The 18,863-nt window shown below is 44.0% G+C and overlaps 1 protein-coding gene across 1 annotated transcript in view; it reads left to right on the forward strand.

Annotated features, from left to right (window-relative positions):
• The window catches only part of BLTP3B (bridge-like lipid transfer protein family member 3B), a 313,057-nt gene that overhangs the window by 228,623 nt on the left and 65,571 nt on the right, over window positions 1-18,863 (forward strand). Inside the window, exon 16 of the mRNA XM_078678312.1 lies at window positions 11,761-11,903. Within this exon, the coding sequence (XP_078534438.1) occupies window positions 11,761-11,903 (143 nt within the window). The remainder of the gene's footprint in view (window positions 1-11,760; window positions 11,904-18,863) is intronic.

An 18,863-nucleotide genomic window follows, 5' to 3' on the forward strand; every position in this document is an offset into this window, starting at 1 on the left:
ATAGCAGCGGAATCGACTCGCCCAATTATCAAAGAATAATGGCCTGGCGTGCTGATCTGACTGCAATCTTCAAAATTAGGGGTTTTAAAAGGAGATGCCAAATGTTAGGCAATTTGGGACACACGCATACTATATGCAATAAAGATTCACGTGGCCATCCACACAGTCCACAGTTGGTATCAGGCCACTGCTGAATCCAAGACTGCATACCCTCTTTTGTTGGGTTTATTCCCATTCTTATTTTTAAAAATTAGTTTTTTATTTTTGCTGAGAAATGAGCATTAAAGTGTGGCTGGATGGGTAAAGACTGGTGTGAATTAATCACATACCATGCATGCTTTTTGCAGCTAAAACAGTTTTATCCTTATTAAGGAATTCTGCTTGGATTTGTGTTTTTTAAGGTTTCACTTTTAGGATTCATTTAGATTTGGCCATTTTAAATTCATGAGGCCCAATTTGCAGGTCAATATCATGAAAGGAAAGTTGAAATATGGGATCTCCAAATAGCAGCATAAGCAGATTTTGTTATTTGTAGGCAGCAGTTGTTGGCTAGGGAAGTAGGGGCGGAAGAAAACATAGAAAACATAAATTTCAAAAATGCTCCTTAGGACACCAAACACTGTCTTTAGAGACCAAACTCCAGTCTTATTCCAGCTTGATCCACTGACCTGGGGATCCCAAAAGTTGCTTTATAAGCTTTGACTACTAATAAATCCAGTAGCTTTGCATCTTTCCCCCTGGTAATGGGTGAGCCATATGAAAAGGTTGGCTGTAACTTTGCTCTAATGACTTTAAGAGTATATTCATGGGATTGGCAACTCAGTGATTTTTGCAAACATATAAAAGCATGAATTAAAGTCACAGTTTTTGCCCTTAAATCTATAAAATGGTTCTTAAAAGAAACTTTATTATCAAACACAACCCCTAAATATCCATATGTTGTAACCACTTCAATTGGTCAGTTCAATGCTATTCAATAGTATATAATCATCAAAAGCATTTATCAGTATATTGAAGATAACTAATTTGCACCTCACACAATCTTGGAGAATGGGCGTTAACAGAATCCAGGTGCTGCAAAAGATCTGATAAAAATAAGTTAAAAAGGCAAAGAGCAAGAACACAACCTTGCTGTAAGCCATTAAATGTTCTAATTTTCTTCGATAAAGATCCACCATGACCCAGCGTGACCTGAACCCAGGTGTCCGTATACAGGAGGATTATGGCCTTTAGCAGTTTCCGAGGAATGTCCCAGCCAACCAGTTTTTTCCATAGTAAATTTCGTGGCACTGAATCAAAAGCTGCCTTGAAATCTATAAAGGCAATATATACATTTTGTTTTGTTTTTTAAAACAGTTCGCTCTACAAGTAAAATAAGTGGCAACAGGTTGGTAGTGGTAGATTGACCCTTCCGAAAACCAGTTTGGTTGAGCGGGATTATACCTTGCTGCATTGACCATTTTTCCAATTCTCTCAACAGACATGAGGCAAAAACGTTAGTGTCGACATCAGTTAACTAAATTAACCGGTAGTAAGCAGGGTTATAAACCGGACCGCGTTTATACATAGGTTGTTATATATTACCTTGCCATGATGCCAGCACAGTTTCCAGTGTCAATACCTCATTAATTAATTTGGTTAGAATTTCAGCCCACATGTCAATATTGGCACGGAACAAGGCATTAGGCAACCCGTTAGGGCCGGGAGCACCATTTGTAAGAAGTCCATGAAGAAGAATAGTTATTTCATTACAACTTATGCGTTCCAGGCTAATCCTCACATCAGAACTGGTATCACTAAATTTCACAATATTATTTAAGCCCAGGCACGTACCACTCTCCATATCAGTGTACTATTTTTTCCATAACTGAAACATGTCTGGTTGTTTTACAGCTAGATCCACCGTGCCATACAGATTAGTAATAAAATGTACCCATTCAGTTTCTGATATGTGTAGACAAAATGCCCTGCTGCCTCCCCTTTCGAGTTTGTTGATTCCTTCCCAAAACCTTTTGGCATTGTTTTGTTTGGAAGCATATAGTAAGCTGTTCCATAGCCCTGATTGATAGTTCAATTTAGCCATCCAAACTTCTTCTTTATAAACTTTTCTTAGTGCCGTCATTCTATCCTTATAGACAAAATAGGATTGGTGGAGTCTATGGGAATAAGCACCCTGTACAGCACTCTTAAGTATGATGTTGAACTAAACATTTTCCCATCAGGGATGATGGTTTATAGGTCCATTTATTAATCATGTTAACAGCCCCCAACTCGCTCTGGTCACTAGCCTTTATTAGTATTTTAGCACCTTGTATTATTTCTTCTTGTTTATCCATATGCCAAACTAACCTCTTCAAGTTGTATGAAGAGTGGGCCATGTTGGGGAGCTCGTTAAATCTAGGGTTACGGTTCACAGAAGAATTCAATATAACTATCTGAGGATTGTGATCACCTTCCAATCGAGGGGTTACTGTATATTCAGAAGATTATGATCTTACATTTTCTGAAATAAACGTATAGTCAATCATTGATCCATGTTTAGAATATTTAAACGATAGAATGAGCCTAGATTTTTCTTTTAGTCGAGTAAACCCAACCTGGTGCATAATGTTACAACACTTTTTTTCTATTCTGTTAGTCTTTCCATTTATGCGATTTAACGCCTTAACTGCTTCGAGCGTTCCGCGCCAGTGCGGAACGTTCTAATAAACGGACGGGGCCGTGTCCGCCAACGGACGTGCGCAGCACTACAGAGGTAGTGCTCGCGACGGCCGTTGGCCGACACCCGTAGCGAACGGGTTAAGGAAATCAAATGTAGATTAAAATCACCAGAAATTATAAAACCGGCATCTGAGTGCCGGATTATTAATGCACTTAGGATATCCCGCAAGAAATACAACTGCGTAGTCTTATTTTTCCTGGCACTAAGATATACATTATATACATTAAGTATAATTAGACTAAAATCTTTGTTCTGTAAAACAAGGCATTGTAACCAGTCCAAATCAAGATCAATCACTTCTACTACTAAGTTCAGGTCAGCCGCAATGTAGCATGAGAGCCCGCACTTTGCACTGCCTGATTTATTACGGCGCGCTGCCAGGAGATTACACTCATTAAACCCACACAAGGGTGTCACTTGTTCTCTCACCTCAATTGCACATCTTTATCGTTTGAAGCTAATAACATTCAATTCTCTTCTACTCGATGCACATTAGCAAGGGTAGGTGAAAGCAAAGACCAATCCTCCACTCTCATATTATTTTTAGATAACCTTCGCAGGTAGGCCCTCCTGTTTGAGTATTTGTAATCAGCAGGCCTGTATTGCAATATGGTTTATCTGTTGAACCTGTTGCACCTCTAAGTACTGGATGTAACTTATTACTTACCACCTTTATTCTTTCTTTTTCCTTTCAGGGGCCAATACCTCGAAGATCAGGGGTATTTTAAAGGAATCCAATTCTCAACCTTAATACCACATTCCATAAAATACGCACTTGCATCTAAAATTTTAATCAAGATTTCATTAGTGATCCAAGTGAGCCCGGTTGTATTTGTTTTAACTACACAGACAAAAGATCAGTGGCTTTAATAAATGATAAATCAGAAATGGTTGAGATTATTTTCAAAATTAAACTCTGATTAAGACTGTCATGAGATTCATATAGGGGATGCAGTACTAATTTCCGCCTGTTAGAGATATTATTATCCTGTACAGTATGTAGAGATCTTACAGGAAGTGGTTTGCTATAATTAGCTAGATAGTTAATTTTATATTCTTTAATAGGCGTTAGACTCTGAGTGACACAGGGCTTTATCAAATCGGCTGGACTGAACCTGTGCGGTGTGTTGACTACTTGGTCTTGAGACGGGACCATAATCCCTTTATATACTTGCAATTTAATCTCAGGTTGAGGATGACAAATTATTTCTCTACCTGCATATCCCAGAGTCTGCTTACTCTCACTCAGAATCTGGGGCTTACTGTCATACCTAAACAAATCTCCATTATAAATGCGGACTGTATCAGGCATTATCATACCAGTGTTAGCGTGAACTTCCTTTTTACTACCCTTTACAGAGGGCTGAACCTCACTCCTCAATTCAGATTTCTTATGCTTAAATAGGTCAGAAGGGGATTCCGTACCCTGTTGTGATCAATCCTTGTCTTGGCATTTCTGATTAGCTGATTTAAAAATAGTGCAACAGTCCCTGGATTTTGCTACTGAAGCAACGGGAACAACTGACTTCTTGGCCTGATTCTGAGCCTTCCACAATCTTTTCCTAGCCCTTTAAGATAGTGGGGGAACATCACTAAAGCTATCACCTGAGCTTGAACATATGTAATTAACAACCTGAATTGTCTTGGTTTTTTCTTTTCCCGAGTATTATCAAGGAGCACATCTTGCTGAGGTTGTTGCTGCTTCGTGCACACACTGGGTACACCGATTCCCAATTTGGTATAACGAACGGGGGATCGTTACGGATAAGATTTCCCAACAGTTTTTTTTACTTCATCAACAAGTGACCCTACTATTGTCGGGAGGTCGAATACTTTATCTAAAATGTGTGAACACGTGCATCTGATTAATTGATTGTTGACCACAGTCTGAGCCTTAACCACCAAATTTGTCAGATTTTGTAATTTTTTGTCCATGCCAGCCAAATAAACTGCTAAAGTATTTAGTAGTTCCACCTGTATTCTGTTATTGCGTTCATTTTATTTAACAAATTTTGCCACACTCCTTCATTATCTGTACTTTTATGTTTAGCAGAACGCTCATTAGCAGAAACATCATATTTATCTAGGGAAGAGAGGTCTGCAAAGTTCAGTGAATTATCTACCTGGGCTATATTCTCTAGACCCTGTTCAAAATGTATGAACGTCCAGGACCTGTTTCCCATCACATAACCCAGGATTAAATGGATTTAGGACACTCTTATTATTCGGTGACTGTGTTCTAAATGTACTCAGACGCTTGCAGACACTCTCGGTCCTAGTCTTCGGCGACCGAGATTTAAAAGAGTTTTGGTTAGCTTGAAATTCACGTAAGCAGATAACAGAAACATCCAAGTCATTTGAGGGCTTATTACGCTTGGTTATATCCCAAGAATTATCTTCCGCCTGAAATGCAGAGTTCATTCAGGGCAGCAACGTAGTTTGACTTGACAGCATATTTACCTGACTGGCTTCGGGAACATAATGGACTTGAGCTTTAGCTACTACTACATGAGAGTCCCCCTCCCTTCATATGGGGTATTTGTTGCTGCAGGTGCTTTGAGGTCAAAGAAGTAAAGCAGCACACTTTCTCTCATTTCGTCACCATAGGATAGGGCGTCATCACAAATGATCTGAGTTATTGATAGGCACATGTTTTTGAGTGCAGGCGTAGACAAGGGCTCATCAGCTTCGCATAGGGCTTCACATTGGAATTTGTCTGACTGTTTAAAATATTCCATTATGCTGGGCTGGGAGAAGTGGGTCTCAACGCCCCCGCCAGTGGAGGTTTGATTGTGTATTTGACCCACGACAGTTAAAGAACACTCCAAACTTGATGGTGGCCTATTACCGGCCGGTTCCTCAAGATCCATTAATATTAATCTGCGATGTGTCCTTTTGGGAACAGGTTTGAATTTTCCTTGCTGCTTTACGCCTTTTTTGTAGTTGGTCTTGAAACGAAAGTTGCATTGGTCCCCTTGTGCGACCCGATCTCATGATATGCGGCTTATTACTCCTAGGAGACAAAAGGGAGGCAAATATCACACCAACAAGCTCTTATTGTGGACCAACAGAGATTGAAACACAGGTCAGCTCAAGACCTCAATAATACCTCAAGCCACAAGTGACAATCCCCTCCTCTCACTCGTTCCCTCGTGCCCCACCTGGCACACACTGCCAGAAAAGTAGAAATGTAAATATGCCACAGGAAGACCTAGCTGCTTCCAAAAGTCAGGGGGTAAAGGGCAGAGGCCGGCCTTACAAATCACTTTCTTTTCACTCGCCTGCCCTTGCTCCTTTGACCCCTCACACTGTCCTGGTTCTCCCTTACACAGGGGAGGGGGGAAAAAGCAGGGAAATACCTAATGACTGATGGATGGTTGTTACTGCTGCTAGTTAGGAAGATCCGGCCCGATCCGCAGTATGTAGTTTAAATAAGGTAATAATTTAATAATAATTTCCCTTGGTTTAACTTCTGTGTCCTTTGATCCAGGCCCCTTTTGAGGGCGTAGTGCCGAGTGCTGAGCGAGAGATGCTCCGTCAGTAGGCCGCCAGCGAGTGGGGCACACCTTGCAGACTGCACCCGGTCCTGGCCAGGCCGCCTCCACAGGCTACACGGGGCTTGCTCTTCGCAGGAGCCGAGTACGGCCCCGCACTCTCAACAGCGGCACTCGCAGTGTGCTTGGCGGGATTGCCTTGCAGGATCTCTTATGAGCAGAGGACTTAGTCACGTTTCCCAGCCTTTTTCCTCCTCACGCCTCACACCTCACACAACGGCTCGTGTTTGGCTTCAGCTACAGGCTTCAGGCTTCGGACTTCGGGCCAGTGAAGGGCCAGATGCCGTACGCCAGAGGCTCCACACCCCACTGCTGTGGTCTTTCTTTCATCTCACGCAGTACACAATCCATGCTCGACCAATCAATCCACAAAGTGTCGCACACAAAAGGGATGTATGGTCAAGTGAACAAGTGAAGTAAAAAGTGTCCCAAAATTCCAGCTTCTCAGCCTCCCACAGCTCCTTAGCTGTTCAGGCAGCGTGGTCGAAAATGCAGGAAATTACGGCGAAGTTACAGAAATATAGCTGGCCTCTGACCAGGGAGACCTCTGAGGTCACTGTGGGTCTCCTGCTGGGCTTTCCCTTACTCTGCTTTGGTTTGCTTTTTCTTTGGACCCCTTTGTTTGCTTTTTTCTTTTTTCCCAAGGCAATATGGTTCCTGCAGGCTCCTGCAAGCAGGCTGGTTGGCTGCCTGATTGACTGGCTGACTGGGTGGTTCACTGCTACAGGTTGCAGGTTGTTAGGACAAGTGGGCAACCGGACGTGACCGCAGGCTGCAACCGAACCTCATCGGGCAGTCTCCGCGGGCCCCCCTGTAACTCACGTTCCGCAGCCTCCAGCTATCAGTGGCCGTACTGGTCCCTGCTCCCGCACCACTAAAAATATTGGTGTTGTGGTATTGAGCGGGGCGCGGTAACCCGTTTGGTCCGTTGCCCGGGTTTTAAGTTTTAGGGTCTAGGTTAACAAAAGATATGAGAAACAAGCAGCCCCGACTCTTCCACCTGTATAAGCCAATATGTGTCCTAATTCATGCATATTTCTGCCCTTTATGTCTTTACATTTCTAACAGATAGTTTTCTTAAAACAGGCAGGAAGAATCTCTACCCAACTCTACACCACTCCTCTCTAGGCATGCCACTCCAAGCCCATCTACACCACTCCATGCCACTCTACACCACTCCCCTCTATGTCACTCTAAACTAAGCCACGCCGCACTACGCCACACCACTCTACTCTATTCCACACAACTCTACTCTAAGCCACTCCACTCTTCTCTATCCCACTCTTCTCTACACCATGCCACTCTACGTCACTCCTTTATATACCACTCAGTGCCATTCGACCCCACTCAATTCTACGCCATCCAGCACCACTCTGCTCTATGCCACTCCATTCCACTGTTATGCCACTCTTGTCTACTCTATGCCACTTCACACAATGCCACTCCATGCCACTCTACTCCATGCCACTCTACTCTGCCACTCTACGGTATGCTATTCTACTATAAACCACTCTTCGCCACTCTGCACCAGTCCACTGTACCCTAGGCCACTCCACTCTATGCCCCTCCACTCTATGCCCCTCCACTCTATGCCCCTCCACTCTATGCCCCTCCACTCTATGCCCCTCCACTCTATGCCCCTCCACTCTATGCCCCTCCACTCTATGCCCCTCCACTCTATGCCCCTCCACTCTATGCCCCTCCACTCTACGCCCCTCCACTCTACGCCCCTCCACTCTACGTCCCTCCACTCTACGCCCCTCCACTCTACGCCCCTCCACTCTACGCCCCTCCACTCTACGCCCCTCCACTCTACGCCCCTCCACTCTACGCCCCTCCACTCTACGCCCCTCCACTCTACGCCCCTCCACTCTACGGCCCTCCACTCTACGGCCCTCCACTCTACGGCCCTCCACTCTACGGCCCTCCACTCTACGGCCCTCCACTCTTCGACTCTCCACTCTTCGACTCTCCACTCTTCGACTCTCCACTCTTCGACTCTCCACTCTTCGACTCTCCACTCTTCGACTCTCCACTCTTCGACTCTCCACTCTTCGACTCTCCACTCTTCGGCCCTCCACTCTATGCCACTCGATTGCATGCCCCTTCACTCAACGACACTCCACTTTATCCCAATCTACCTTGTTCCACTCTATGCTACTCCACTCCATGCCACTCTACTTCATGCCACTCCACACCAACCCACACCACTCAACTCTAGGCCACTCCGCTCTACACCACTCCAGTCTACTCCACGCCACTCTACTTCGCTCTTTGCCGCTCCACTCTACTCTACTCCAATCTACCTAACTCCACTTCAGTCTATGCTACTTCACTCTATGCCACTCCGGTCTATGCCACTCCACACCCGTCTACCCCACTCTACTCTATGCCATGCCACTCTACTCCATGCCACGCCACTCTGAAAATTTCCAACACTCCAGTCCACTCTGCGCCACGCCATTCTACTCTATTCCACACTAATCATGGAAGAGGATTTTATCTAATGGCTAAAGCCGTCGACCTCAAAGCTGGGAAACAAGGTTCTAGTCGCGGCAGGGACGCTCAACATCCTGTGATTCTGTGCAAATCGCTTAATCTCCCTGTGCCTAACAAAATGAACATGTCTGTCTTTAACACAACTGTTGCTCATGTAAATCACTCTGATACCTTCAAGGCGAGTTTGCACTATATAAATCTCCCCCCCCCAAAAAATGTACCCTAAGCCGTTCTACTCTATGCCAGTCCTCTCTACACCACTCCATTCTACGGAACTCTTCTCTACTCTACCCCACTAGACCCCATTCCTCTCTATGCCACTATCTTTTATGCTACTCCACGCTACTAACTTTATCAATGCTGAATAGCAGCCACGCTGCTGTAAAACATGAGTAAAAGACATTGGCAAAGCCAAAAGCTCTCACATAGGCGAGACCTATTCGCTTAGGCAATGCTTGTTTACACTTGTTGACATTCTGTTCTAAATGTTTTATTTTTAAACATTCAAGTGATTTATTCTGTGACAAACGACCTACATACTTTCTGAAAGGAATTAAATGAAATTGCTGTTATGAAAAAACACTTTTTTGCCGCAAGTGTTATACACTTAAATGGACAATTATAATAAGTGTACCCCATGCTCTCTTTTGCTATTAAAATCTTTTATGAAATAGGATTACATATTTGTTCTAAAAATTGTGACAAACTGATTTTCTCGATTGTTACTCTATCAGCAATTGGGTTCACATATAGACAGTTAGCAAGTGCTGAGCTCCATTGAGAATACTGCTATAGCATAGCGCCTCCCTTTAGCTGTAATTCGCTCGTATTCGATTCCAGAGGATTGCGAAAATGGAGATTTCGACCAGGCTGATTTTCACTCCCTAACACTGAGGTTTTGATCTTCTGTGTAGAATTAGAATTGGCGAGATTTTCCTTAATTGCTTATCCCACAGTTCTTTTACTATCCCTGCTGCTCGTTGTCATCCGAACACGTTGTTGACTTAATGTGTTGGTGCTGCTGCATTAGAGAATATCCCCAGACCTCCCGTGCCTACTTTAGTTCTCTTTAGAGCACCGCTTCTCCTTACCACTTTCTTGCCTTATTGTCCTTACTTAGAATCCTTCATGCCGTCAGTGCATTCCAATTCTCTGACCTTTTTTCATTTTTGTGTGGTCTGCCCCCACCCTTTTGGCCATCCTCAGGTGTGACCTATGAACAAATTTGGTGAAGCTTAGCTTCATACATTGAAGGTGGGGCATGAAGATATGGATGCCATTTTATTGCTAAATCTATTAAGAAATGCTGATCTCATTTTGGCTCCTGATGGGTCATTTTTTACAAATTATGTTTCTTTCTTTTGGATTATATGTAGGCATTGGTTACAATTAGATGAACGTGGGGCTCTTTAAACCCTATGTCTTCTTTCATACATATACATTAGGCAATTTTGGTTACTCATAAGGGATTGCTGTTAATGTCTGTCTCCAGGCTTTTTAGGTCGAGCCTGGGTAGGGCATGCGCTGCTGCAAAGCATTCTGTACTGAGGTATATGGTATACAACCTCCGATCATCTCCCCGCCCATTATTATTATTTGGCTCCTGTTACTGTCGTTCCTAAATCGTTGCTTTGCATTTGTAAATAGGCTTGTTAGTCCCTCCTTGGTACCGCCTTGTCTGCATTTGTAACCTCCTATAACGACTGGACCTTTTACTTGTTGTGTTACACGTTCCGCTTTTCAAGTTGGTGAGCACTATTTTGTTTAATGAATGAGGACAATGACGGCTGGTTCTTGTATTTGCAGCGCACCCACACAGCACTCGTGGGACAATGGCCGCTGCTTCTTGTATGGAGCACTATGCAGCATTCACTTTAAAAGTGGCTGCCCCCACCCCAATCCCTACACAGCACTCATGGGACAATGATTGCTGATTGTTGTTTTAAAACTTTTAAGCTGAGCGCAACGCCTGCTTCAGGGCCACCGCGCTTCCTTTGACCTTTTTTTTAAAAAAACTTTAAAGCGGAGGGTGGTGCTTCTTCAGGGACACACCGTTTCTGTTTCTGCTTTTTTTTTTCTTTTAGGCGAGCCTGGGCAGCACATCCGCTGTTGCAAAGCATGCTGTATTTTTTTTGTTTAATGACGAGCGCGGCGCCCACTTTAGGGACATAGCACTCTGTTTCAGCTTTTTTTAATGCTGAGCATTAATGGCATTAAAGTTTAAAGTAGAAAAAAGCTGAAAAAGAGTGTGGTGTCTCTGAAGTGGGACACTGCGCTCTCTGTAATGCTATAGATATCCTATTTTCCAAACTTTGTCCTACTGGTATTGTAAATGACAATGCCTTTTATTATTCCAGGTTTTTTAAACCCATAAATAAAAGGCATTGTCATTTACAATGCCAGTAGATAAAAATGTTGCAATTGCAAGACCTATTGCATTGCAAATGCTTGTTATTTTAGCTCCTATAATCTACTTCCCAACCCTCTGTATTCTTTTTTTTTTGGGGAGATCTGCTATCTGCCTTAATTTACATTCATTGGAAGGTCACTTTTTCTATTCAACATTTATTGTTTTGGCTATTCTCTATTGCATGTATTTTCTGCCTTTTCCTATATTTTTCCAAATTTACCAGCAAATGAAATGGATTCCATTCTCTTAGTTATTTACAAATCTGTCAAAATACTAGGGATGATAGTGACTCCAAGGTACTAGTTGTGCAAGTTAACTTCACATGTAGTGGTTTAAACTGTTTGGCCATTTCACAATATTCTTATCGAAGCCACTATTTGCCAATATTCTAATCACTTTGAATTTCCATGATAAAATACTTTGCATAAGAAGGGAAGGTAACTCTATCCCCTTTGTGCAACATACTTGTCGTTTTCCCACTCATTTAGATTTGATTCACACAGTTTAATTTTTCCTCACATACTGCATTTAAGGTTTGACTTTACTACATTAATTATGATTTTTTATGTTTGCAGTTCTTGGAAATACTTCAGCAAACACTTGTCAAGGCTCGACAGACAATTCAAACGGAGCAATAAGAAATGAAAATTTCAATGGATCATCTCCAGACACAATAAGCGCAGCTTCTGAAAGCGTACAAGAAAACAGTCAAGAAATGGTAATTCTTATTCTGCATTAAAATATTAATTAAAAACAATGTTGTGTTGTGTTAAAGGGAAATAAAGCTTTTGGTTTTATAAATAGTGCAACTTACCAAACCATGTATAGTTTTTGAAAATCTGCAAACGTATTGCTAGCTGTTTCGTCCCTCCTCTTGGGAATTGTTTTTATTAGGTCTCGGCTACGCAGCGCGCATTGTCTGCATAGGAGAGAACCTTTAGCCATCAATTCAGTTTGGCTGCCAAAAACATGCACGCATTGCATTGCCTTTAAGGGCAACGCATGCACGTTTGGCGATTCCTTTGCGGGACTGAGCTTTGACATATGGTTCCTGCTCGCTCCCACAAGGGAATCCGGCGCAGGCCCCCTCCTCTCTTCCCTCCCCCTGCTGCCTCCTCCTCTCCTCTTCAGCGCGAGGCGCGGGCTTGTCTTTTTTGGATCAATTTCACAGGGAAGCAACTAAATGAAAGAAGGAAAGAAAGGTTGTGAACTGTTTCTTCAAGTCACGGTTTTCAGTGGGTGAGCAGCAAGACAGAAAGAGGGAATAATAGGAGGGGGGGGGGGGGGCAGCTGCCAGCACAGAGAAGAGAGGACATTGTCTGTGTCTTCATACCGCAAATTCACACAGTCCGGCAATGCATGTAATCCAGTCGCAATTCTCTGTGCATTTTTTAACTTTACCATAATCAAGCAATTGTTGCTGATGTGATATGTTTGAAGAAAGCAGTTTTTGAAGAAACGTGGTCAAAACAATCAGGGAAGACAAGATCGCACTACATATGAAGTGCTGATGCTGTGCAATTTCTTTGTTTTATTTTGTTCAATATCTTAAACCCTAATTGACCAAGTCCAAGATGAAAGCGTTCCACATACATTTTTGCAGGAGAATTTAGTGTTTAGTCATGTTTCAATGAGTTATTGGCTGCCAGACAGCCACTATTGGATACGGTTGTTCACTTTGTGCTCTACTTTTAGAATACATGTCTCACAATCTATTTTCCGACACATGCGCACAAATTACAGAACGGATACACTTGGCAGGCAGGCAGAGTGCAACATAAAACGGACTTTTACTGCATGATATTTGTTTACGAGAGCTCACAAAGGCATTACTAGTTGACCATCCTGATAACTATGCCTTGTCTTTAAATATCTGGCCAGTGATCATGAACGCGTTAGGTATAAACATTACAGTCAGGCCACTGACCTTGTTCAAAGGTAAATTGGAGCACTTTAGTGTCTAGGGCACAGGTGGGAAGAGAAACAAGTTTTTAAGATTGTGTAAGCTAGCAGTCAGAGATTTGGGATATGAAGTAAGATGGTGCATGCCAAAAGGGCTATCAATAGTCAATCAGACGGATGGTATAGACCACAGATACAAACATTTCACTAGGGGCCCCTTTGCTGCCAACGGGATGGGAGTGGGGCTTTGTGAGTTGTTAAATGTAGCAGGATACTTTATCAGATTATTTTCCTTTACTTCAGTTAGCTTGTAAATCAAAGCGTCCCCTTCTAGTGAACATCTTTCTGAATGTTAGTGATCCCTGAAGCAAACTGCAGCCCAGTGCTGCTGTTAACCCGGGGACTACATATGAAGGTCAGGAGGGCCAAAGGAGGCCCCCGGGTCGTACTTTGAGTATCACTGGTATAGACGGATGGCCCCTCCCTCCTAAACCGCCTCCCATGATGTAGGTTTTATTAGGACAAGAAGTAGAGAAGATGGCTGACGGAAGCTTCTACCCTAGACCTCTAATAAGCCAATGGAGGACTCGGTCTTAGATTGGCTAAATGCTCATTCAGATGAGCAAGAAAGTGAGAAGGAGGAGAGAAGACGCCATCCAACAAGTATCAATTTATAAACATGCTTCTGCAATACTACATTCTGTGCCTGTTCAGGACAAAAGTGTTTCACAATGAAGTCCCATTTTGAAAGCTTCGATCGGTCAGAGACAGTTTCTTCTCTGAAAGTTTCATTTTTTATCCAGACGGACTCAATGGGCCAAGTTCACAAATAAAACAAAGTGAAGAGAATGAAGATGACATCTTGTTGGACATGTGATGTTCCCAAAATTCCAATTTTATTTTCACTTGGTCATAGAGAAGGCAATCGGCAGAGGTCAAATAACGAGGAGTGTATGTGGAAATCTAAACCCTCCATAAGGCACAATAGCCGCCATTAGAAAAACTGGTTTAGTCATACTTGTCAATCCATTTATGCTGGCTCTCCGCAGCCACCACTTCTCTTTTTCCTCCACAAATACAATAATTCTTTGTGGAGAAGCTTCGTTCCATTCATACCCAAAAAACGTTGGGATTACCCTTCCTCACCTATGAAACACGCCTAATATTTTAACAGTTCTAATTTACAAGTGTTTCCCAAGTCCCTCAAACCTGTGCAATGCTACCCAACCCACCTCTCGTACCTTCCTTATACTCCTCTTTTCCAACACCCTCTTTAACAAACATATTAAAATGGTAGAAGTTTACCAGAAGGGCAATATCTCAATTTGAGTAAATGGATCTTTGTAAGAACCTCCCAATTCTGTGATTAAGCACCATGTTATGCCGCCAGGGAGACTTGCTGACAAAGATAGTTTGTGAATCAGACAACACAGTCTCTAGACTGAGTTCAGTGTACGTTAATCTTTCTGAACACAAATGGTTTGTGATTGGCACATGAATACCTAGTCTGTTCTAACATAACAGCAATGAAGGTTTTTAAAGCACAAGATCCCAGACTGGTCACAGACACCCTAAGCAGATAGGTTTTCACTTGATTGTAATATTAAACAAAGGATCATCAGTAACAAATTTGCGGGGTGTCTCGTTCTACATTTTAAGAACTGGGTGGAGGAGGGAAAGTGATTTTTGACTAAGTTGCAGGTTTAACTGGTCCGGACAGAGCCAATGCAAAATTGTCACGAATCACATCACACATTACTAACAGGCAGAGTTTTGAAATGGGACTGTAGCCAGAACCTAAAAGGAGAGCATGAAGGCTCTGCAAGGTGACGGGTGCAGACCAAAGAAGTACGAAAAACAAACAAGTTCACCATTTCGCTCATTTGGGAGGATGAGGTCAAGAAAAAAGTGAAGTGCTTAAGATGAACAAGGAGAACAATGGGATTCTGAGCAACAAAATCCAGGTTTTTCTCCAGGAACCAGTCTCTAAATATTGTTTTTGACTGGATTCAAACAGCAAATCTTTAAGTGGAGCAGTTACAAGTTAAACTACCAGACCAAACACTAACTGGTCTCATGTGTCATCATCCTTTTAATTTCACAAGTGCTCCACCTTCTAATCATCTCTTTCCTCACCGCCTTTGGATGACCCACATACACACGCCCTTGGTGATATTGACAAACTGTATCCAAATATTAGCTTTGTGTTGAATACTCTATTAAGGTCTTAGCACCTAAAACTAGTAAGTAGCACTGTCAACCGCAAATATGTTTATACTGGGTTCATTAATTCCCAATGAAGAAAGTATTTTTTGATTGGTCAGCGATATATAGAGCAGAGCTACTGGAATTATGCAATTGTTCGGTCTTTTGAGTTTTCTGCATAAATAGGCTATGTTGTCAGAGTTGCCACAATCCATCCTCTGCTGCATAATCTATAGATTTTAACAAAAAAATGAAATCTATCTAGCTAAACCGATTCAAAAGTTACTAAAAAAACGCAACATGTTGATGTACAGTGGACGGTTGACTAATCACTTTTTGTTGCTTATTGCTATCTTTATCAGTCAGATTGTTGAAAGCTGGACTGAGACCGTCAACATTATCGGCGCCCTCTTGCTCTCCTTAACCTTTTTGTGCGCGTAAAACAGCCGCCATTTTGAACACCATGGCTTCCCTGCTCCCGCCGAGAGCCAGCGCGCCTCTCTCCCCCTCCTAGCTTCGCCGGCATCCCCCGCATACTGACAACCCCCCTGCCTGCACCTGCCGCCAATCATAAAACCCCTCTTCAGCGCTGCTCTGCCCCAGGCCCTCGTCCTGTTCCCAGCGCAACACCTCCCTTCTTCCCATTTATGATCCCCGGCCCTTTGATGCAAACCCCCTTTTCCCCGTGTGCCCGTTCGTCTTCCTCGTTCCCAGGCCGACACCCAGCTCTGCCGATACTGTTCCTTGCCCCTCCCCGTACAATAGAAAGTTTCCCCCCAGCAAGGGATCCCCGGGTTGATCAAAGCCCCCGCCCTACGAGATCCGATCGAACCCCACACACTCCGTGAATCGGCGGAATATCCAGCTGCGCGATGATCATCACCTGTTGTGAACGGGGCGGGGACTTCCACTGTAACCTTGCGTGGGAACGGGCTGGGAAGGGGGGATTCTGAGGATGTCTTTCCGTACATCAAAGTATCGACGAGAATGTGTTACATGCAATAAAGAGATAAACTTGTGTATAAGAGGCCAGGCCTCAGGGATGCAGTTAGAGCACCTCAGAACGATACCTTCTGCCCGTTTTGTTGTGTTCTCCTCCGTAGAGAATAAAAACCTTGTTTCCTGCCTTCCAGTCTCCAGCGCCTGCCTCTTCAATAGTTTAACTTCTTTGTGGGTTCAAGAGGCGACACCGCCGGGCAATACTTAAGGATCTTATATTCTGGTTGGTAGTGCCACCCTTTTTTTTCCACAATTGGCGCCCAACGTGGGGCCCATCAGCGACCCATGGATCCAGTGGGAGAGGTCCTGACGACAAAGTGAACGACTGCAACGATCGGGAACGCGTCTGTCCGATAGACCCTCGTCTGACAGCCGATCATCCGAACTTCACTGGTTCCGAACAGACCTCTCTCGAGTGATCTACGGTCCTGACTGGGAACCATCAGGAGTGCCGCGAGGATAACGGAGAAGAGAGGACGATCGGGCGCTGGATTCGGAAGACAAGAAACTGTCCATGCGGTCCGGGTAAGGTCGTGTATTCACGACAAGTTGCGAAATGATTGCTTGATTGCTTGTTTGTTTAAAAATACTAGTATTGCTCTTTTTATTTATTTGGAGATTCACTGTCTGCAAACGGAGAAACAACGGGCTCTCTCTCTTTGCAAGCAGTGGAGGATAGGTAGGGTAACAGCCGTGCTTATTTTTTCTCCCCCACTCAATAATCACTTGAAACTGAACTGTTGTTCGCAAAACTATTGTTTCCTGGAGATTCCCTGTCTGCAAACAGGGAAGAGACCACCCTTTTTGCAGACAGTGAAAAGGGTAGGTAACGCAGATCTTTGCGGACCTACTCATTCTCCCCATTGTTATTTATTGGTCTTTTGTTATTTTGATCCATGAGGTATTCACTGCCTGCAAACAACGTAGAATAGAAATATTCTGTCCAGTCTTTGCACCTAGTGATAAGATAGGCAGTGCTGACTTTTTAGTCCCTCGTTACGAGCCGTCATGTCTGTCTTCTCCCCACTGATTAGTAGCCTGTTTAGCCCGGACCGCCTATTAGAGATGGACCATCCAGCCCCACTGGAAGGCACCCCTAATAAGGACATGTTCATGAAGCATGGATTGACCGCTATAGCCTATAGTAAACTATGGCATAAATATACAAAAAAGGGTCAAGAAAGTCAGTGGCCCCTGATAGGATCCTTCGATGATGATAAAATAAAAACGCTAGAAACTGCCCTGGGTAAAAACAAGACAACACCTACTATGCTTGACAGCTTCGGCATGTGGCGAAAAGAAACTGAACAACGTAAAAAGAAAACTGAGAGTAGGTTGGAAAAAGAGCTGCGAAAAGCAGCCCACCTAGCTGCCCAGAAACTAGAAAAAGAGATAAAGGAAAGAGAGAAAGCTAAACAGAAACTAGAAATGGAAACGCCAAGCCAGTGTCCGGTTAGAACCCCCTCCATGCTCTACCCTGATTTACCCTCGAAACAACGAGCCAATGAGGACCTGCTGTTAGGTCCTCCTATCATCTACATGCCCCCTCCATATGCCCCTTCTCAACCCTTGGCGCAGCACGCGCCACCCCCAGGTACAAACGAAGGTACCGCCACAACGTCGGCCCCAATGGCCTCTGTGCCAGCCGAACCCCTTGTATTAAAACCCGCATCCACAACAACGATAGACGACCATGAGACTCGAGGGGCTGGCCCTGCAAGAACAAACAGACTAGACAAAGATGAGCGAGCGGGGATCGACAAAATAGCAAGGACACTGGTAGAAAGGAAGGAGGATGAAGAGTACATCACGGATGTGTTCAGCTCGTATACAGGGAGTCACAGACGACATTTTACCGTACGACTGTGTTATCATGTCTTGAATGCATACGAGGACCGATATCGAGACAAAGGTCCCGAGAGCCTAAGGACTCTGTACCGGAAGGTCGATATCGGGGATGAGGGCGAGTGTGATGTGTCGGACCTCCTTACGCGTACGCTTGAGGTTTTCCGCCACCTCACTGAACGAAAGCCGGGAGCTAAATCCGCAGCCTCTGTAGTGACCGAACCACCAACCGAGCAATCTAACACCATGATGCCGATACGAGAGGCTGCCCCTTACTGGGTTCCTCCTCGGGGTACAGGGACTCACGATGATGCAAACAACCAAGATGCGAAGGGAAGGGTAGTGTACAACTGGGTCTACCAGCCATGGGACCGGCAAGAGATACTGACATTCCGGAAATCTCTACCCGACCTACGTAAAAACCCCACTGCCTTCTATACTGAATTGGGTACAGCCCTGGGCTCAACGATTATGACCCTGGCTGACATCGACTTGTTCTTCGGGTTATGTCTACCAGCTGATGTGTGGAAGCAAATCCGGAAAGTCGACCACCTTGAGCTGTTTGGACATACCTGGTCACAACTCGATGACCTGGACAAACAACGGGGACCAGGACAAAAGCCTTTGAAATCCATTCTAGACCTCCCAGATAAAATCGTAGAGAAATTAAAAACCCTAATCCCAGAAAAGAAAGTGGACTGGTCGATAGTAACAGCCTGTCGCCAAA

The sequence above is a fragment of the Lissotriton helveticus genome, chromosome 1_1, assembly GCF_964261635.1.
Source record: "Lissotriton helveticus chromosome 1_1, aLisHel1.1, whole genome shotgun sequence".
NCBI lineage: Eukaryota > Metazoa > Chordata > Amphibia > Caudata > Salamandridae > Lissotriton > Lissotriton helveticus.